The sequence below is a fragment of the Chelonia mydas genome, chromosome 13, assembly GCF_015237465.2.
Source record: "Chelonia mydas isolate rCheMyd1 chromosome 13, rCheMyd1.pri.v2, whole genome shotgun sequence".
Taxonomy (NCBI): Eukaryota; Metazoa; Chordata; order Testudines; family Cheloniidae; genus Chelonia; species Chelonia mydas.
Genome location: NC_051253.2, coordinates 7,098,550 through 7,121,118, shown reverse-complemented (window position 1 = coordinate 7,121,118; position 22,569 = coordinate 7,098,550). Strand labels below are relative to the sequence as shown.

Genomic DNA, 22,569 nt, shown 5'->3' with positions numbered 1-22,569 from the left:
TGCACACATCTTCTTGCAGGAATGACTAATTATGGGAATAACTGTCCAAACTAAATTATACTTTTTTAAAAAGCCATCTCTTTGCAGAGCAAGGGCTACTGAATTCTCAGGCAAGCTTGCTTTTTAAAAAAAAAAAAAAAAGAAAGAAAATAAAAGTGAAACCCTTCAATTCATTCACACACAACTGAAAACTGAAATATGTTGCTCAGCTGGTGCTTTAGAGATCAGTTCTAAAGCATTCCACAAAGAGAAGTTACTTACCAGTAACTGTAGTTCTTCAAGTGTTGTCTGTGCATAGTCTCACAGTTAGGATGCACACCTGGCACCTCAGAACTTCAGAAACTTCTAGAAGAGACATGCCTGTAAGGTGCCACTCAACCACCTTCCTGGGCACTGAACATTTAGTGCCCAAGGCCATAAAAGAAGGTGCAGCCAACAAGCGTCTCAATTCCTTCTTTTCCGTGGTCAGAGGAACAACTCCTATGCCTGAAGTCAGCTTTTGTCAGACTTCTTGCCATTTCTCTCAAAAAATAGTTGTATACAGTTAGCTTTTACTTATTGTACAATATGCTATCATTTTTAGGCAATTTTAGTATTTATGTGCCATTGTGCACTAGGGGATTTGGGCTAGTTCCTACTATCAAAACTGAGTCAGATCCTAATAAATCCAGATTTAAAAGGTACACCTCTCGCCCCTCTATTTTTCTCAAGTCGGATGTCCGTATCAGGTGTCTGGTCTGCTGCAAGATGTCAATGCCTAAACTGGTGCTGTGTGCCAGGCCTTTACAACCAAGGTACTGAAAGACTAGGTAACAGTCTCCATTCTCACTTGATTGAGGAAACACTGGAGCTAGGCCGTGTCTACACTGATGATTTGTCATGCTGCAAGCCAACACAGCTATACGAATGCAATTCTCTACTGTAGACAGGCAAAGCTACCATGTGCACTTACAACTTGCTCCCTGCTTGAGATTACCTTATAGTAGTTCACCCTGTTTACACTAGGGGATTAGACCTGTGCAACTGGCCTCCCTAGTTGAAATGAGGGCAATACCTGCTGTAGACAAGGCCTTAGTTTTTCAGAACCACTTCTGTATTCAAAGGACTTTACAGGCCATCTTCAGCTCCAAAGCCTTCTGCACCCAGATCAACACAATCATCAGAATCCAACAGTGGAAATACAAAAGAGACCACCTCAAAGAGCCCCTTTTATTTGGTGGAGGGGAAGGAGAGGAAGGGGGGGAGGACTTCCCATTGGTTATACAACCAAGTGAACAATATTAGTAAAAAAAAAATGCAAACAGCAATATAGGGTGGTGAGTTTTTTAATCAAATTTCCATCGGTATCGACGAACAAGTAGAAAAGAACCACCCTACGAGCCAGATTGTGCCCAACACTTGTGTCAAGCCTCCTCCTTCACTCTTGCGGCTCCTCACGCAGGAGCCAGACACACAGTGTGTTTGTGGAGCGCTGGCCTTCTGCCCTCCAAGAGCCCCCAGGGTGACAACTGCTTGAAAGGGGGAGTAGGATGCATGCACCCTCCTCCCCAAAGATGGCAGAGCTCCAGTATGTATTTCCCCGAAGTTCTGACAGAGTCCTCTCAGGTACTCTGGATGCAAGATTTGCCCTCTGAACCTCCCTCAATGGTTTTTACTTATGAAGGGCCCTAGTCCTCAAACAATAATGTATCATGGGCAATTTGCACAGTGATAGCCCTGTACTGTACCTTCTGTTTCTTAGGCACTATTCTACAATGCTAGGGACTCATGGTGGACAAGTAATAACAGATCCCATGGAATGAGATAGGTCTGAATCAGGAGACTGGACAATCTGAATTATTCACTTGTGAGGACAAATAATGACAGGGTGGATCTTCGCTATCTGCCTAGACAAAATGCCTCTGCCACTAGCTCTTAGGCCTTGGTGACATACAAACTTGTACTTATTTAACGAAGGGTACGTTTTAAAACTGGTTTAGTTAAACTAGTGCAAGTTTGTACAAAGACATTCTTGTTTCAGTTTGACTGTGGCTTATTTTTGTTTAAATTAAACCTGTACAACAAGATTAAGCTAAACCAAACTAAGCCACTCAAACTGAAATAAGCATCTACACACAAACTCACGCTAGTTTAACTACATGGTGCAAATCCCTTTGTGAACACTGCTACAGCAGTTTAAGAGTAGCTTGTTTCAGTTTACTTTAAACCTGTTCCTAATAGTTTAAGCTAAGCCAAAACAAGGGTCCATACAACCTTCTGCACTGGTTTAAACTAAATTTGTTTAAAAATCACATCTTAAGTTGAACTAGTGCAACTATGTGTGTAGACATGCTCTTAGTTAAAATGGCACAAGTCTGTGTGTAGATAAGGACTTATTCTTTTCCCTCTGCAGGGGTATTACAGGCTTTCATTCCACCTTATTACCCTCCACTCCCATTATGTGTACATTGCTCCTCTCTTCCATCCTTCCCTCTTTTTTACATTGTACGATATATTTTCCTTTCCCTCCATACCCATGCTACCTTCTACATTTAAAAAATAATAAAATAAAAATACAAGGGAATGTTGCGGAAGAACAATCATCACATGCACATCAGACTTTTTGATTTTGGGCTCTCATCTCACTGCTGTCCTTTGACAATGTCTCTTCACTTTGTTACTTTGTGTAGGAACAGAAGCAACCCAAAAGCCCTTTGTATCTGGAATCCTTTGATGACAACTCATGTGAGTAAGCACTACTCAGCCCGTGGATATGGCTCAGATCTAGACAAAGGCAATGATTAACCTAAGCCATAGAGGAGGCAAAGAAAAATGGAGGCAGGTAGTTAAAAGGAGGCTAATGTAAGCAAGGGCAGAGTTTCACAAATGTTGTCCCCTTGCTTCCCGGTAGGAGGCACCATAAAGTTGTCTGTCCCCTAATCCACTGTTGTAGGATGGCAGGAGAGATGTATGGCAAATTTTAGCCTGACAGAGCCCCTTTCAATGAACTATTTCCACTTTAAAGTCCAATTCATTAATAATTTATAAGAAATACTACTATCAAATAGAATACAAGCACCCGCCCCCTCCCCCCCCGACTTACACAATCGTTCCGTTCTGGAAAGCCTTGCGTAACTTGAATTTTGCGTAAGTCGGAAATGTATATCGTACGTTAAGCAAAAATTTCAGCAACTCAAAAATCCTATTTCTGGCTTATGGAACTTTTTCCAAAAGTGTGAATTTGTGTAAGTCTGGTCTTGCGTAACCCGGGGAGCGTCTGTATTGCAATTAATGGCTATGAATTCAGACTAAATTAGTAGTTATAGCTAAGTTGAAGCTAAGTCAATAAATAGTTTATTGGCTTTGTGATAGAAAACTTAACTCAGTGACTTACATCGCAAGATCCAGCATATGAATTTAAAATAGTTTAGGTTTAGTGCACACACTGGTTCATCTAATAAAATATATTTACTATGTCTTGTAAGCTCTCCTCCTCTTACTACCAAATAAGTTATGATTTTATATAACTTATGTTTGCTGTGACTCAGTTGATAAGTGACTAATCAGCTCAAATAACTTTTAATGCCTAATAAAAGTAGCCTGACAAGCTTAAATGAGAAATTAAAAAACTGTCTGTGAATATCAATTTAGATCTGTCTGGGTACTTTAAAATTAGGATACGGCAGACCTTTACCTTCAATTTTCTCCTCCTTGTGATCAATCTTCCAGCTTGAAAATGACGAAAGATTTGCAGCCGATTTCCACTTAAGTAAAAATGGCAAAAATTCATTTTCTCTTCCAAATGTTCTTCTACTATCAAAGAATCTGCATTGAAGTCTTTAGATATGTGCATGTTGACATGCTACTAAATGAACTTTGGCATCAGTAAGTGGCCCAGCCACTACCCACATTGTTATAACCAAAATATTTGATATTTCCTCAAGTCTTCCTTTACCCACATAGAAACACAGGAGGTTTCTTCTGTAATTAGTGACCTTTACAAAAGATGTTAAATACCAATGAAGCAATTTAATTTTTTTTCCCTCCAGTGGAAGGGTTAATTATCACTTCATATACTGAATTAAAAATATAACAGTTGGCTAATTTGTCAGAATAATTTGTCCTCTTATTTACTACAGTACCAATAATGAGAGAATTACTATTTATCATTGACATTCTTTAGATCCGTTCTGAGTCATTCTCTACTTTAAATCTTCATTTGACAGTATTTCTCTGAAATTTTTGTTGTAGATATTAACTTGTTCAGCTAAAAAAAGTAAGGCTTTATAAACCTTTCAGAATGTTGCTCGACTAAATATTATACAAGCAAAACTGAAAAATAAAACTGCACTCCTAGCCCACCTGACATATGAGGATATCAAAAGGCTCAAATGACTAAAAGAAAAAAACAAAACCATCAATTCAGTACCGGTATTAAATCCTTGTGGTAGACTTTAAAAGTAGTCTAGAACATTTGACAGGACCACAGCTTTAACATAATATGCAGACTTTCCTTATTAAATATAAATCTGGATCCAGACATCTTTCAGATGTGTTTCTTCTGGGATCCGTCATTTTTCATTTTACTGTGATCATCTATTTTGTACAAGTTTTCAAATACACTGGGCAAACAAGGGGCAGATCACACTTTAAAAATATACATATAATTTACAATTCACTCAAGTTGAATGACAACCAGATATATCAGTGCCATATGATCCGGAGCTCCATCTTCCATCTGGAGAGGTTTTTTTTATGAAGTGCACTGACAATTGACTTATTCCATATATCTAAGAGCCTCACCCCTTGCCCCGCTATTAATTCTTATGAACTCAATGCATGACATATTAAAAATGAGAAAAAATAAGGACAATAGCTCTTTTGTAGAGCCAAGTAAGCAATGAATATGATCTTCCTTTGCGGTCCCACATTTTTGATAAAAACCTTATGAATATCAAGCTAGTAGACTAAACTCCCTGCCTCAACATATGCATTAAAAAATTAACTCTTTTTAGAAATGCACTGTTATTATAAAACATGGCAGATGATTTTTAAAAGGCCATAACTTTATCAGGTTATTTTAGAAATCATTTTGTTGGGGCTGTGTTTTTCTTGCTTGAAAGATAATCTGCTGGATAGACATTTATACTGTCTATTTTGCTATTTCATTTTACTTCTACTTTGACAAGCCCTGAGGACTTTAACACCCATTTGATATAAACTGAAGGTTAAAGGTATAGTCAAGAAACATGTCCTGGCAAAAGCATTAAAATACTACAGATTCTCTCCTCCACTCCGAACCTGCATCTTTGAAAGCCCTTGTTTCACCTTCCCCAATCTCAATTGCCCTTATCCTTGTAGCAATTAAAAATTATTTTTGAAATACATTTTCTATATATGTGGTGCACTGGATTGTATGAGTAAAAGCAGATCAGCTACTAAAATAAACAGGCCTAATTTCTGAAAAAGAAAAAATATGATGTGTATATTTACTTTCCCATAGCTGTACAGCCTAAATACTGCCCACATCTTCAACACAAATAAATAAAATGTATTATTATTCATGTGGCATCATATGTGCATGATGCTTCCCAGTTAATTAGTACAGCTGAACCAATAAAGCCAATGATTTCCATTCAGACTATTAAGATGTTAGACAGTGTAAACCAATATTCAGCCTGTATGTTTTGATGGATTTAATAAAAAAAGCCACTTGCAAGTAGGGCCTAATTTCTCACCACAAAATAGTATGAATCTGAAAATCCAAGGGAATCTTGAAGCAGCCATTGCAGTGAGGATTGGAAGGAGGAGGAGAAATCTTTAGAACGGTGTGTTGCATGCTTCAAATAACCATGTTACAAGCGTTTCTGTGTATGGACTAATTTCAAAGGAAGAGATCATTTTTATCATACAAGTGTACTGAATTGCACTCCTACCCAGATTATTTGTCAACATTTAACAGAGGACTAAAAGGGTTTGGACTCTCTCCGTCCTGCCACCCAATAAAATCACTGTCATGTAAAAGTGTACTGAAATCTTACATCCACCAGCTAGTGCAACAATATTTAGCATACAGAATAGCTGCATTTTATGCATGTGCTATATTGACTGAGGAAAGACTAATTTAGGGTCTGAACAGGGACTGATCCTTCAACCCTCAGTCACTAAATTTACTCATTTGACTCCTATGGGACAATGTGGGCAATTGAGGGTTCTTTGCGTGAATAAGGATTTGCAGGATTAGGTCCTTAGCTTGAGGGTAGAGAGCACTTGTTTAGGACAATTTCCATTTCAGTTCAGTACAATGTAAATATACATATAACTATGTACACTGAATAGAATACACTACCTTACTTTTAAATTTTAACAATTTGTAGAAGTTCCCTAAGCAAAGAAGTTGTGATTGATGTTTTTTAGGAGACACTATGGATCACTTAAATCACGAATTATACTACCAGAGTTATCAACCAAAAATGAAAGAATCTTTTCCACAGAAAAAAATATTTGGTAGTTTAGTAATGGTAAAAACAGAATCCAAGACATTTGTAGAACTTACCTTAATTAGAGCAATCTGAAATTCCATCCCTATTGGCTGATTAGAGAACTCTTCATCTGGTATTTACTGAATTGTTTTGTATTCATTAATAAGGCCTGGTCTACATACACGTTTTTTACCGATTTAACTTTCAGTTAGGGGTGTGCTATTCTGTCAAAACAGTTAAATCGGTGTAACCCCTAGTGTGAATGCAGTTATATATGTATAAAGGTACCTTATACCAATACAGCTTTTTTGCCTTACAGAAATAAGCTATACTGATACAAGCAAATTTATACTAGTGTAACTGCATCCGCATTAATGGAGTTGTACCACACGCAATTATAGTAGTATATTATTATTTGTATTACCGTTAAAGCAGATTTTTGTGTGTAGACAAGACATAAGAGTTCATAACAGGCCCCTTTTTACCTTTAATTTTAGACAGAAAAAAATACTGCTTTTTGAAACCTACAATGGTAATTTAAAATGCAATTCTGTAGTTGTTATGGGATATAAAGTACCAAAATCTATTAATTTAAATCAAGTAGGGAAAAAAGTAATCTCCAGAACACTATAAATAGCATGTACTAAGGCTGCATTTCTAAAAGAAGTGCAGTAAAACAGAGGGGGAGTTTAAATTTAAATGCAATATACTACAGTATTCCTGAGACAGTCTAAAGAGTTGTGTATAATAATAAAGTAATTTTTCAGGGGAAATACTTCTGTTTCCTTTATGTTCAAAAATTCTTTCACCTGAACAATCTAGGTCTCGAGAGGAATTTCAAAATGAAAAGTATTCACTTGTTCTAAAAGTATATTTGTCAAGTTAATATATAATTAATGTTTTTAATAACCAGATCTACTTCTGAAAATAAAAATTAAACCCCGATAAAAGGTGGTTAATAAAAGCTGGGAGAAAAAGTAACATTTGCATTCATTAAATTTCAAATTGAGAAAATGTCAGACACTAGACACCTATTTATCGTGTGTTTTGTAAATGTGAATGTTATGATTTCACTTAAATTCCAATTTCATTATAACACTATTTCACTGGAGTCAATCAAAAATGTGATAAAGTACAAAATCTATTTCACATTACAAATCAGTATTTACTTACCTTTATATGAGCTAACAAGAAGTTATGGATGCTATTCAATACCTGCAAAATTATAATATGTAAGGCAAAATCTCTGCCTAACTTCCCTTTAGATGTTTCCTTGTGTGCGGATAATGTGTGAAATATGAACAACACAGAGATAACAAGGAAACAAAGGCCACCCCCTCACTTAAGTAAAAGATGATCCTTAAAATATTTAACTTAAGTAAATAAAACACCAGGAATCAGACTCATAGGACTGGGACCTCAAGAAGTCATCTAGTCCAGTCCCCTGCATTCATGGCAGGACTAAGAAGGAGAACTTCGATATATTTGACAGTTAATATCTGTCTGCAAAAATATAAAAGCTCTGTAACAAACCCTGTTGAAAAATCCCGTCTTGGCACTAGCAATGCAAATGCAAAACTTGAGAAGCAAGTGCCAAGGCTAGACGTATTATAATAAAATTTAAGTTAGTACAGTGAATTGTTGATAACAGGGGCACCTCGTGTAATTTACAATATTTTGAATTTAAGAAGTGTATATTGATACTTACCTCCTCTGAGAACAGAAATGGTTATTGCCTTTGGAAAACATTTGGTAACTTACTCAGCAAGTTTACATTCAGAAACCAGTTGCGTACAGACTGATATCAAAATTATAAATGAACCTTATAAAATTTCCCTGATATGAGTGTGTGTGAATCTTTGAAGGTGGAGAGAAAAACTGTGTGTCATATTAAGAAAAAGATACCAATTTTCCTAATCTTACAGAGCCAAGAATGGATGGGTATTCAAATAAAATGTAAATGGATTACTCAGGAATATCCCTATGCGATACATACATTTGAATAACAGTGAAGATGAAATGGCAGCAGTCTTTTCTGGCTTTACTGCATTGTAATTATGATCGCTTGCCCAGGATGGCGTGCTGTTGTCTGATGCCGGCTCTTTAGCAACTGGTTGGGTGTTTGCTTCAGTTTTAGGGGCTGTCACCACACTTTTCTTCATGTTAATCTCTTTTTTCTCAGGAGTTGGTTTCTTCTGGGTGGACAAAGGCTTAGTACCTGCCTGTATAATTAGTAGATCCTTAATTACTAATAATAGTAATGACAGAAAGAGTTATCATGATGCATGTATTTAGTGACAAAATGTGTCTTCATATATAGTGAATAATTATAAATGCATTTCAAATTACATAGTTACAATACAAAATGGGTTTCTGACAAGTCTATAAAGCTAGGAGAAATACATTAGCCTAGCAGGAGAGAGTGTTGAGTGCTCTACTCATGAGCAGACCCTGCCAGCAAACTGAACACAGTTGTATTTATCATCAAATATAAGTAAATCTGCACATCCAGTACCTGCCACATTAAAGTGGTTTCAGAGAGCTAGGTAATATGGGTTTAAAAGGGCTTTTAAGAAATTCTCTTTCATTTCCTTACATGTGACACAAATCCCCCTTATCTGCATAGCCTGTCTCCCCATTAAAAAATAAACCTAAAAACTTTTAATCCAGGAAAATATTAATAATTTTAATTTATGAATTAGCTTTAAAATATTCAGTACTAGGGAAATTTCAGAAAAGATATACTGAAGTGCAGATACTTAATTTAATAGCACCTATGCAAAGGAGACTATATTGTATTTTAACAACCTTTTCCTGTTTTCTTTTTTTATCATAAAGATTTAAATGAATTATCTTATTCTGAAATGTAGTTTTAGATCACTAAAATGGCAAAAACAAACAAAAGAGTGAATATCTAACGTTAAATCTTGCAAACTAAATATATTTATGTCTGAAAACTGTACAGCAACAACCTATTGTGCTTCAGGAAAAATGCTGCGTTTTTTATTCAGGAACATGATCTTACCTGTAGTTGAGATTTTAGAATTGTGGGTCTCTCAGATTTTGATCTGATCTTCTCTTTTGGCTTTGGTTCTTTTCCTGCACTGAGAAATTTCATGGTGGCTGCAGCATGTTTGAGAATGCAGTCGTTACTGCAGTACACAGAATCAGGCTGAGCCACATTAGAACAGCCAGGACCAATGCATTTTGATGCACCAGGAGCTTCAATTACCTAAAGATTGAAGCACAGCAAGTTCAATTTTTTAACTAAAAAACTGTATATAACCGGTCGTGAGGACTTATGTAACTGAATATAACTAGTGTGTCTTAAAAGCATAACATGATTTTTCAATCTTTACTGACGCTATCCCATATCCAACTTTGCTGGCCTAACGAGTTCATGCTTGCAAATTCAACACAAAACCAAAATATTTATAAAATCATTAAAATATAAATAAGCCATAAGAAGGTCCATTTCATCTATATTTATTAAACAGAAAAGTACCTCAGGCTTTAACACCTATTTCTCCTGGAGTTATTGATATCTAAAATGGAAAAGACCTACTGCATTAACCAGGCTGTCTCCCCTGATAATGCAGAATTGTTTTCTGCAGCACATTTTTCCATAGTTTTATCCAGTCTCGTTTAAAAATCCCAAGTGACAGGACTACTCCCACTTCCCTAGGGAAACTCCATCACAGCCTAATACTTACTTCCCACTGTCAGGACAGAAATTTCCCAATACTTAGTCTAAATTTTCTCTTCATTTCACCATAGTGTCTTACATGTAAATAAATCCTCTTCCTCCTCAGTGTTAACATATACCAATAACAGGTGCCTCAGAAATATGATAGACAGATCAAGTAACATCCTTAAAAGCCTACAAATATTTGATCATTGTGAGGTCTGAGGCAAGGAATTTAAGTTTTCCTTCCTCTGTTTTCCCATTTGTAAAAATTAGGATAACATAAATTATCCATGTTTGCAAAGCAGTCTTGTATCTAAAGATGAGAAATGATGTGACAAAATGGAAATATCCTGGACAAACCTCATGGAATTAATATAAACTTTACTAAATTACATTAAACCTTGTTAAATTAGGTTTAATATCTTTGGGATCCACTATATTAAAAATGCAATTGTGCATGTGTTATTATGAAATTGTATGCAACTCCTCTAGGGGGATGGAGATGCTAATATAATTCCTCTGGTTATCGGTCCTTTTGAAGACATCCCCTAGATAGGTTTTGCATAAACTAGTTCAAAATGGTTTCTCCAGTGACTATCCAAAAATCCTTTCTTTGTCTGTTAAACAGACTGGGTTTAAACAGGCTCAGGGCCTCCTTCCTGATCCAGCAAACAGACAGGATCCTGGTCCACAGAGGGCCCCAAAGTAAGGGTTGGAAGAACTGGATCTACTGAAGTCCCATAAGATTGTGTGCTTGTTCTGAGCTGAAGCTGTGATGAATTTGAACCCACAAGGAAACCCTGAGTGGGGTTTTGAAGGACTATTCCTGCCAGAGACCACATTAGTGTTGGGGAGATCTCTGGAATAAGCTTACTACTATCTCCATAGGTTCATTTGTTGTTTTTAATATTTTTTCTGTAGCGTCTTTACCTTAAGAATACAATAGGTTTGCATAGGAAGTGCTGTGTGATGCCTTATAACTGTGGGCAATTACTCAGTTATTGGTCTCTGAAGAAAAGTAAGCAGGCCTGCTTAGGCAGAGTCTTTTTGCTGGGATATCGCAGTATAGTCAGGGGACTGTGCACCTGGAAATACACTGGGGTCAGAAGGGAGTGGGACTAGTCACCCCTCAAGAGAGGTAACAGCTAGGGAGCTGGAAACCTGAGATGGGTGCCCTTGCTGGGCCAGAGGGAAAATACCAGTGCAGCTACCCTGAGCTGACACACTATACTATTAATTTCTGTTGGTTTCTTCTTGCCTCTCCTCAGTTTGTCAAAATGGTTGCTCCCTCTTCCTGGTCATTAGTGAATAATAAATAAGAACTGGCCTAATACCTAATATTGCAATTCTCCATTAGACAGCTCTCCCCAACTCAATATATTGTAGTTTATAATTAATATTTGTTTACAGTATTTCACCAATTTTCAATCCAAATGACAGTGTTGCTACACAGGCCAATTTCAATTAATTTTTCAATTAAGATTTACTGAGACACAAGTAGTGCTGCTTATCTAAAACCCAAATACCATAAAATTTATTTTGTAGAAATAAATATTATTCTTCAGGATAATTCTTTACAAATGTCCACTTTCACATCTGATTATCTCCACAAACAGCAGGAGAAAAATATTACAAGAATTAATACATAAGTGTTTCCTAGAAAGCATCTTACATTTTAAATATCTAACAAGTCCAGTTGTAGTGTGTCACAAATAACTATTAAAGACCCAATCCTGCACCACTGAAGTCAGTGGTAAAAAAATCCATTTTTTCAATAGTATAGGATCAGGGTGTAAGCACCATACTTTCCTGAATGCCATGACATTCTGATTAAAGTATTAATTAGCTGCGATGTTTGTTACAAGAATTTGAATTATTTAAAATAAACAATCTGTAGAATACAGCTCAAAATACATGCATGAAAAATGCTACTGATAGAATGTTACTCTTCTTAAGTGGTAATGACCATCTTGTTGACATCTTTTCAGTTTTTCTGAAAATTCAACCTTAAAGTATGATTCTACTCTGAAGAGTGCTTATAAGTGATTGTGAGGTTCCAAGTTTATTTCCTACAATTATTTATGTGTCAAGTGTGTTCAGTATACAATTAAATTTCCCTCCCCCTCCTCCCCGACAAATGCTTGTTTTATAAACTCTACCTTCACTCAAGTCAAATTGGAGTCGTTCCTCTTCACGCATCAACAACAGTACTAAAAGCTTTACATGCCAAATTAGACTTTTAGTACAACCCCACTGTTTTCAAATCATGCCCACACTGAAACCTGTGCAATTTATTACACAGGGTTTATTTTGTCATCAAAATTAACAGATCTGACACTGAATGCACAAAAGGATCAGGTCTGTTGAGTAAGAAGGTGCCACTTTTGCATACTTATCCTTTAGAGTAGAGACTAACCTAAAGAAAGTTTGGGGAAAGTGTAGAACCAGCATTTAATAGTATATAAAACTTAGTGGGTGGGTGAAATCCTGGCCCCACTGAAGTCAATGGCAAAACTCCCATTTACTTCAGAGGCTAGTGGGTGAAATCTTGGCTCTACTGTTTGCCAGAAGCTGGGAATGAGCGACAGGGAATGAATCACTTGATGATTACCTCTTCATTCCCTCTGGGGCACCTGGCATTGGTCACTGTCAGAAGATAGAATACTGGGCTATATGGACCTTTGGTCTGACCCAGTGTGGCCGTTCTTATGTTCACTATTTACACTAAAATTATCTGTGAAACGATTTCTAAATTTTACAAAATGTTGGGGTGCCATTAAATGCAATTAAATATCATGGTCCTAAAATTGAGGCACCCCTCAAAATATATTCACAGGAAAATTTCTACTGAATTTTCTTTGTCATGGTTCACAAACAAAACTAGACTTTGAATTAAAAAAACCAAGTTTAAAGAAGATACGAAATGCTGACATTAAAAAAATCATCATGTTTTCCATAACTCACCCCAATTTTTCTAATAGATTAAAAGGACAGCACAGGATAACATACATATACTGATTTATAACAATGAAATATAAAATGAAGAATTTTTAATGGTAAGATTAAGAGCTGTGTTAGCTATATTTTTAATGATTTGTAATTATGGATAGTGAATGAGTGCAAATGATGTAACACTTAGACCAAGGCCCTACTGCCATACTTGTGGTTTTGCTAATTCTTCTTTTACACAGACTTGCTAATCTGCTTAAAGTGATGTTATTACTGACAGAACCAAAAGTAACATGTCACACAGGATTTTGGGCTGAAAATACACAACAACAAGCCATTTTTCTGGGAAGAGACAAGTCAAGGTGACACAAAACCATCATGACATTGAAACTGAAAAACCAGCAGAAAAAAATGCAGAAGTTGAGTAACTGAAGCCTGTGTATTCATAATGTATAGGTTACCTAAAACTGGGGCTGTCAAGCGATTAAAAAAAATTAATCATGATTAACCTTGAAATTAAAAAAATTAATTGCAATTAATCGCAGTTTTAATTTCACATTAAACAATATCAGAATACCATTTATTTAAATATTTTGGGGGGTTTCTATATTTTCAAATATAGGGTCAGGGCTTGTTGCTCTGGGCTTCAGCACCTTCCCCCTAGGAAGCTGTGGACTGAGGCTTCAGCCCCTCTACTACTGATGCCTCTTAACCCGCCCACAGGTATACAATTAACATGTTAAAAAAAATTAAAGCATTAATTTTGCTTTCAGTTAATCGCAGGTGTTAACTGCAATTAATTGACAGCCCTACCTAAAACCCAAAGGGCTTGTGTGTTAAAAAGTAAATTGGATAAAGATTTAATAATCTGTAACGTATAAATGTATAGAAGACCCAAGTGAACACAGGCCCCAAAAAGGAGACACACTGGAAAAGAGACTGAAGGACTAGACCAGGAGATCAGAGAAGGTGAAGAGAAGTATCATGGAAGAACTTCCTGGTGCCCTGGAATGTGGTAACTTGGGCCAATTAAACAATTCCCTCTTGTCTGTTATTATTTGTCTGGAATAAATGTATGTTCAGGCACTATAAATGACAATAATTCCATCTAGAATTGTACAAATAAAGGCAAAAATTGATTAAAGCCGAAATTTGGTTGGACCTGCCACTCTGTTTCCCAATTTTTATCCTCAACACAAAATTAAACATCAACATATGGGAAAGGATATATTAAAAACTTTTTAGTTTTTTATGTTAAATCTGCATACATACACTGAGGATAACTGTAGTTTTAAAGTTATAGAATATATCTGAAAAAGTTTTTCTTTTAAATTTACAAGTATTCTGCTGAAAATGTCCGTGATTAAAAAATTTCATTCCCAAGTCTAAAAGCCTCATGCCAATGGCAGGCTTCAATACAACAGCTCTGATGCTAGCTAGGAAATGGTATTCCTGTCCAACCATTAAAATGCACACAAACCCATAAAATAAATTACTGCAGTATGCTGTCAGCAAGTATGTAGGATTTTTTTTTTTTAAACCTGCTAAAGAGAAATAAAGTAGAGAGAACAGTCAAGGAGGATGCCTGTGCTTGCAAATACTAAAATAGCACCAGCAGCAGAAAGGTCAATTACTATGGCATTAAAAGGTTTTAAACTAGTTTTAAAACTTTTTCACTAGGAGTGAAACACTGGAATGCGTTACCTAGGGAGGTGGTAGAATCTCCTTCCTTAGAAGTTTTTAAGGTCAGGCTTGACAAATCCCTGGCTGGGATGATTTAATTGGGGATTGGTCCTGCTCTGAGCAAGGGGTTGGACTAGATGACCTCCTGAGGTCCCTTCCAACCCTAATATTCTATGATTCTAGTTTAAATTCAAGTTAAGAGACTTTTTGACTGCATTTAGAATGGCACACAGACTGGCTAATATAAAGAAAGTTCCTGTAATAATTGTATGTAGAAACTGGCAACAATTTGAAAGGATTTTTTTTTTAATTAAATATATTTTCAAAGCCATTTTTAAAAAATAAAGTCTATCAATCCCCCTTTTCTGTGTATGAAGAGCTTCAAGAAGTAAGGTCAAAACACAAGGTCAAAGACTGGCTGGAAGTGCACAGCACAGCTTGAATGTGTACAGGCACACAAGTTTGCCAATACTAACTGGACACCTACAGTGAAAATTAAACAATTGATAAGTTATTAGAAAGGCAATTTTAAAATAAAGACATGCCAATTTCAGAATTTTAAGAATCTTTATGAAAGAACAGGAATTCAGCCAGTGTCTTGATTACCCAAATAAAAGAATAACAGATGCACATACATTATTGGGGTATTTTCCTTATCTGATGTATATGTTTTGTAAATTGCAATCCTTCAAAAATTAAAAAAATATATGCTAATGATTGTGACACTCCACTCATTCAGTTCTGGATCAAAATCTTTACTTATAAATCAGAAAGATACAAACAGCAAATATCTAAAAAAAAATTTAGCAGCTTTGTTTTATATAAAAGTGTGTTGCAGCCCATAGATAAGCTAATGCCTCAACACATTCAATAGAACAACAGACAACAACTAAAATACTTACAGGTTGAAATATCTTCAGTTTTTTCTTACCACTTGGATTTGCAGCTTTTTCAATCCTACCCTTGATTCCTTGATCCTCACTGGACTTTTGTTCGACTGTTCCTACACTTGTGAGCTCTGTGCCATCCACGTTTAGTTGTCTTGATTTAGTTTCTTGCCAATCTGTCTCCGAAACTGTCTCATCCTGCCCCTGCAGAATGGTGCAATTTGGACAGATATAGTCCTCCCCATTCCTTTCCAACAGTCGCCCACGAGCCTCAGAAATCCCCACACAGTCACCATGAAACCATTCCTCACACCTATCACAACAAATCATAAACCTGAAAATAAAGAACAAGTGGTTAAAAAATAAAATACTGAAAAATTCAAAAACAAAAAAAGTCCTTGTAATTTTGTCAGGAAGCCAGTTGCTTTGTATAACTTATTAATTTTACAAACTGCATCCAAATTTAGTATTTATTAGCTTACCCCTATTACTTACAACCCCATGAAGTTGCAACAGAAAAAAAAAAAAGTTATATACACCTGGCAATGAAATCTTTAAACAATACTTTGCATATGTATATAGCCCACCTGTTATTATGAGGCTGGTGACAGATACAGTACAGTGTATTTGGGTCATAAATCTCGGACTCAGATTTGCTTTTTGTGAACTCTTCAGATTCTTCATCTTTGATCTCCTTTGTTCCCAGGGCAGGCTTTATTTCCTTCTTAACCTGAAGATCTTCAGTATGTTCCTCAGACACAACTACTTGACTTCCAGTCTCAGTGCTATCGGTAGACTCAGGTTCTTGTTTGACAGGCCGTTCAGTCTTAACTTGATTTCCTGCCTGGACATCAACTGTTTCTGTAGGATTTTGTTCTAGGTGTTTTTTCCTGAGGCGGTTCTGTATCTCTTTCAATGTCAGTTCTGCAGGTTTTTGTTCAATGCGTTTGTTTCTTAGACGATTTTGTAGTTCTTTCAGCGTCAATCCGTCACTATCACTATCAGAGGTATCATCATCATCATCATCATTTTTTGCACCTTTGCTTTTTAAGACTGGCTGATCCTTATTGTCTTTAGAGTCACTCTTCCGATTGCCAGTTTTTATATCTGGAGTGCTCTCCACACTGCCTTCAGAAGCAGTCTCCACATCTGTAACTGGACAGGACGCTGGTTCACTTGAATCTTCAAGAGCAGTAGGAACATGCTTCCTACCTCTACGTCTTACTGTTGTAAGAAATTCTTCCACTCTTTCAGTACGCTTGGGTTGCCGTCCGCTACGCCGGAGAGACAGGCTTTGTTGCTGCTGTGGTTGTTGTTCACTAGTGTCCACATCAACATCTCCGGCACCTTCTCGTTTGGCAATTGTAGTCCTTCGAAATCCCCATGTTTTCTTGAACTCCTTACTTGTGGGCTTAATAGCTTTTTGTTCCTCCTCATTGCTTTGCTCACCTTTATCATCCAAAACTGATGCTAAAAATAAAAGTAAAATTATGAAACTGATACTTCCTCATTTAGGATCACAGCTGACACTTTTCTTTTGGAACAAATCTTTCAAAATGTCATCACGTTTTCTTTGTGAAAGTAGATATATACACATGTTAAATGTGGTATGCTAGATGATTACTTAATAGCTCTGAACACAACAAAGAACACACTTTTTCTCAAAGTTCCTATTGACAGGGATCACTAAAGTCATAGCCAGTATAATTAAGCAATGTGCGATTCCCCACTTCATTTTTTGATCATGATGAATATTAAGCCACCTTTCCTGTTCACATGACAACTGCACTCCAGTGTTCCACCTCACAGCAGAGGTAGTTTACTGTCCCATCTAACACTAAGTCAACATAATCCAGGAGCTAGCAATTGCTCATGCAGTGCATCTCCTTCTTTTCTAGATGCTTATAATATTCCAAGCTCTTGCTGGCCTGGTATAACACAAGCCAAAATAGAGAAAGAACAGGTTAAAGAATATAATTTAGATGTATTCAAGTCGGCAGGACCTGATGAAATTCGTCCTAGAATACTTCGGGAACTAGCTGTAGCAAGCTTGGAATGCTAGCAATTATCTTTAAGAACTCTCTCCTCATCTCCCCCCATTTATTTAGGCTGTTTTAACAACTTTCCAATCCGTGCCATGTAAGTATCAGGAAAAAAAACCAATTATTATAAAAGCTAGCTTTTGTTTAGAGAGATATTATACAGGAATATAGCTATCAGATCTTTCCATTTAACAGAGTGTTACCATATCACAGAGAGAGCATTACACCACCTATAATTTGTTGTTTCCAGTGATTTTATAGAATTGAATGAAATCACTATACACACATTTAACACACCAAGCTTGTGTATCAAATGTTAATATTCAAAAAAAACTGGACAGGTGTGCTGGTTTATTTGCAGGTCAATGTACTCTGAGTAATGAATAAAGGGTAAGCAAATATTTATCTGTCCTCTACTTTCCTGGGCATGTAATGGGTGTGTTAACTTTTTCATAACCACAACCTTCCATATTTATTTTTAACCATTCTTCTATGATTGGGCTATTTTTCTTTTTCCAGTGAGAGTCTACCAATATTTGAGCAGCTACTAGCAGATGAGAAATTAATTCATTTCTTCTTGCGTGACCATTTCTGCTAGGAAGCCCCCTAGCAGGATTACAATGGGATCATAAATATCCAACCAACTATAGTATTTAGTTACGTACTGCATCCCAATATTCTCTATTGACTGGATATGACCACCACATATGCCTAGGGAGGTTGTGGAATCTCAGTCATTGAGGTTTTTTTTAAGTACAGGTTAGACAAACACCAGTCAGGAATGATCTAGTTATTACTTAGTCCTGCCTTGAGTGCAGGGGACTGGACTAGATGACCTCCCAAGGTCCCTTCCAGTGCTATATTTCTATGATATATGCATAAAATGTTCTCTTTCATCTCAATGTGTATTATATATATTTTCTAATCTAACTGGTGCCAGATACTACTGAAACAGTATCTTACAGAAATTTTCTTCTATTGTGCTACAGACTGAGGTTGCTGGACCTCTTTTACTGTGGCGTAATTTGTCAACCCAGATCCTTTTCCCAGGGTGTCATATACAAAAAATGTTTTCCTTAGGAAAGTTGTCTGCAAAGATAGATATAAATTATAAAGTTTTGTAATTGACCACATGCCATCACATATATTAACGCTAGCTTTCTATATAAAACAGGTTTTCTAGAAAAATGAAAAACATAATTTCTGACTTTAAGTGCTGGTACCAGGGGAGAGTGGGCCAATTAAAGCTAGTTTTGATCTCTAATAACTTAGAAAAATTCTGAATAGCTGACCAACTGTATGTCGCAAGGCTCTCCCAATCTCTCAAGCTCTCTGGTTGGTGATTTGCGTTAAAATCTGGATATTTGCAATGGGTGTCACGGGTGAGGGAAAAGAATTATTCTATCCCAAACCCATACAATAACATTTGCTAAAGGATGTGCATACATTTCCAGAAGGAGCGATTTATTTATTAATCCATTATTTATTAGTCTAGCAATATTTATAATGCAGCAATTTTCTTGTTCAATAAACCAGCCCTATATTTCTATGATTTTATAACATAAATCTTTTAAAAACAATTTGTGAAGTCCTGGCCCCACTGAAGTAAAGGGAAAAAACTCCCATTGATTTCAATAGGGTCAGGATTTCACAAAAGGTCTCCCACAGGCCTGGAGGATGCTGCACCACCATGCCTTAAAGCCACTCCAGAAGACTAAAATAATACTTTAATTCATTTTGCTTTTAAAACACAGAGGGTTTCATTTTAATTTAATTTTAATTTGAATCAGTCGTTTTTATTTTCAACAATAAAATGAGAAAAATATATCAGGTGTTTCTGAGACTTTTAAATTACACTTTAAAATGAATTAGAAAAGGTAAAATACATGGAATCATTTGATGGCAGTATCGGCTCTTCATAGCAGGAACTCCCCCTTTCTATGCATTTGAACAGTGACTAGCACAACAGACCTCCATCTTGGTTATGGCTTCTAGGTGCTACCATAATAAAAAAAACAGTAATATGTCTTAAGGCAGCAGAAAACCTAAAGCCAAACCCTTGATAAAAACCCAAACTCATGAATGTGACAGCAGCTCCAATCTAGCTTTTTAGTGCATGTGAAATTAATTAAAGACATCGCAGAAGGGAGACTTACAACACCATTAACCTAAATATAAAAGATGAATAACTAGTGATCAGATAAAAAGAAAAGGAGGACTTGTGGCACCTTAGAGACTAACAAATTTATTTGAGCATAAGCTTTCGTGAGCTACAGCTCACTTCATCGGATGCACTCAGTGGAAAATACAGTGGGGAGATTTATATACACAGAGAACATGAAACAATGGGTGTTACCATACACACTGTAAGGAGAGTGATCAGGTAAGGTGAGCTATTACCAGCGGGAGAGCGGGCGGGGGGGGGGGGGGGGGGTGGAATTTGTAGTGACAATCAAGATGGGCCATTTCCAGCAGTTGACAAGATCATGTGAAAAGAAAAGGAGTACTTGTGGCACCTTAGAGACTAACCAGTTTATTTGAGCATGAGCTTTCGTGAGCTACAGCTCACTTCATCGGATGCATAGCATATCGTGGAAACTGCAGAAGACATTATATACACACAGAGACCATGAAACAAAACTTCCTCCCACCCCACTCTCCTGCTGGTAACAGCTTATCTTATAAAAAAGATCATGTGAGGAACAGCGGGGGAGGGAGGGGGGGAAATGGGGAAATAGTTTTACTTTGCGTAATGACCCACCTACTCCCAGTCTTTATTCAAGCCTAAGTTAATTGTATCCAGCTTGCAAATTAATTCCAATTCAGCAGTCTCTTGTTGGAGTCTGTTTTTGAAGTTTTTTTTTTTTTTTGAAGAATTGCCACTTTTAGGTCTGTAATCGAGTGACCAAAGAGACGGAAGTGTTCTCCGACTGGTTTTTGAATGTTATAATTCTTGACGTCTGATTTGTGTCCATTTATTCTTTTACGTAGAGACTGCCCAGTTTGGCCAGTGTACATGGCAGAGGGGCATTGCTGGCATATGATGGCGTATATCACATTAGTAGATGAGCAGGTGAACGAGCCTCTGATAGTGTGGCTGATGTGATTAGGCCCTATGATGGTGTCCCCTGAATAGTTATGTGGACACAAGCCGTCAGGAACAGTATCCCCGATAATGTCACGGCAAACATGGTGGCTGAACTTTGTGACTTTGTCCTCACACATAACTATTTCACATTTGGGGACAATGTATACCTTCAAATCAGCGGCACTGCTATGGGTACCCACATGGCCCCACAGTGTGCCAAGATTTTTATGGCTGACTCAGAACAACGCTTACTCAGCTCTCGTCTCCTAATGCTCCTACTCTACTTGTGCCACATTGATGACATCTTCACCATCTGAACCCATGGAAAACAAGCCCTTGAGGAATTCCACCATGATTTCAACAACTTCCATACCACCATCAACCTCAGCCTGGACCAGTCCACACAAGAGATCCACTTCCTGAACACTACGGTGCTAATAAGCGATGGTCACATAAATACAACCCTATACCGGAAACCTACTGACCGCTATGCCTACCTACATGCCTCCAGCTTTCATCCAGACCACACCACACGATCCACTGTCTACAGCCAAGCTCTACAATACAACCGCATTTGCTCCAACCCCTCAGACAGAGACAAACACCTCCAAGATCCCTATCAAGCGTTCTTACAACTACAATACCCACCTGCGGAAGTGAAAAAACAGATTTACAGAGCCAGAAGAGTACCCAGAAGTTACCTACTACAGGACAGGCCCAACAAAGAAAATAACAGAATGCCGCTAGCCATCACCTTCAGCCCCCAACTAAAACCTCTCCAATGCATCATCAAGGATCTACAACCTATCCTGAAGAACGACCCATCACTCTCAGAGATCTTGGGAGACAGGCCAGTCCTTGCTTACAGACAGCTCCCCAACCTGAAGCAAATACTCACCAGCAACCTCACACCACACAACAGAACCACTAACCCAGGAACCTATCCTTGCAACAAAGCCCGTTGCCAACTGTGTCCACATATCTATTCAGGGGACACCATCATAGGGCCTAATCACATCAGCCACACTATCAGAGGCTCGTTCACCTGCTCATCTACCAATGTGATATACGCCATCATACGCCAGAATTGCCCCTCTGCCATGTACATTGGCCAACTGGACAGTCTCTACGTAAAAGAATAAATGGACACAAATCAGACGTCAAGAATTAAAACATTCAAAAACCAGTCGGAGAACACTTCAGTCTCTTTGGTCACTCGATTACAGACCTAAAAGTGGCAATTCTTCAACAAAAAAACTTCAAAAACAGACTCCAACAAGAGACTGCTGAATTGGAATTAATTTGCAAACTGGATACAATTAACTTAGGCTTGAATAAAGACTGGAAGTAGATGGGTCATTACGCAAAGTAAAACTATTTCCCCATTTCCTCCCCCGCTGTTCCTCACATGATCTTGTCAACTGCTGGAAATGGCCCACCTTGATTGTCACTACAAAAGCTTCCCTCCCCCACCCTTGCTGGTAATAGCTCACCTTACCTGATCACTCTCCTTACAGTGTGTATGGTAACACCCATTGTTTCATGTTCTCTGTGTATATAAATCTCCCCACTGTATTTTCCACTGAATGCATCTGATGAAGTGAGCTGTAGCTCACGAAAGCTTATGCTCAAATAAATTTGTTAGTCTCTAAAGTGCCACAAGTCCTCCTTTTCTTTTTGCGGATACAGACTAACACGGCTGCTACTCTGAAACTAGTGATCAGATAATTCTTCATCCCACCTATCTTCACATAGCATCATTCCTTTTAGT

General features: G+C 37.3%; 1 protein-coding gene across 5 annotated transcripts in view; it reads right to left on the bottom strand.

Moving 5' to 3' along the window:
* DIDO1 (death inducer-obliterator 1) overlaps positions 1–22,569 on the bottom strand; it is a 96,103-nt gene that overhangs the window by 35,940 nt on the left and 37,594 nt on the right. For all 5 annotated transcript variants that reach the window (XM_037915842.2, XM_037915844.2, XM_043527486.1 and 2 more), the window contains 4 exons: positions 16,256–17,138; positions 15,684–16,002; positions 9,487–9,693; positions 8,458–8,683 (listed from right to left, as the gene is read on the bottom strand). In XM_037915842.2, coding sequence (XP_037771770.1) covers positions 8,458–8,683; positions 9,487–9,693; positions 15,684–16,002; positions 16,256–17,138 — 1,635 coding nt within the window. The remainder of the gene's footprint in view (positions 1–8,457; positions 8,684–9,486; positions 9,694–15,683; positions 16,003–16,255; positions 17,139–22,569) is intronic.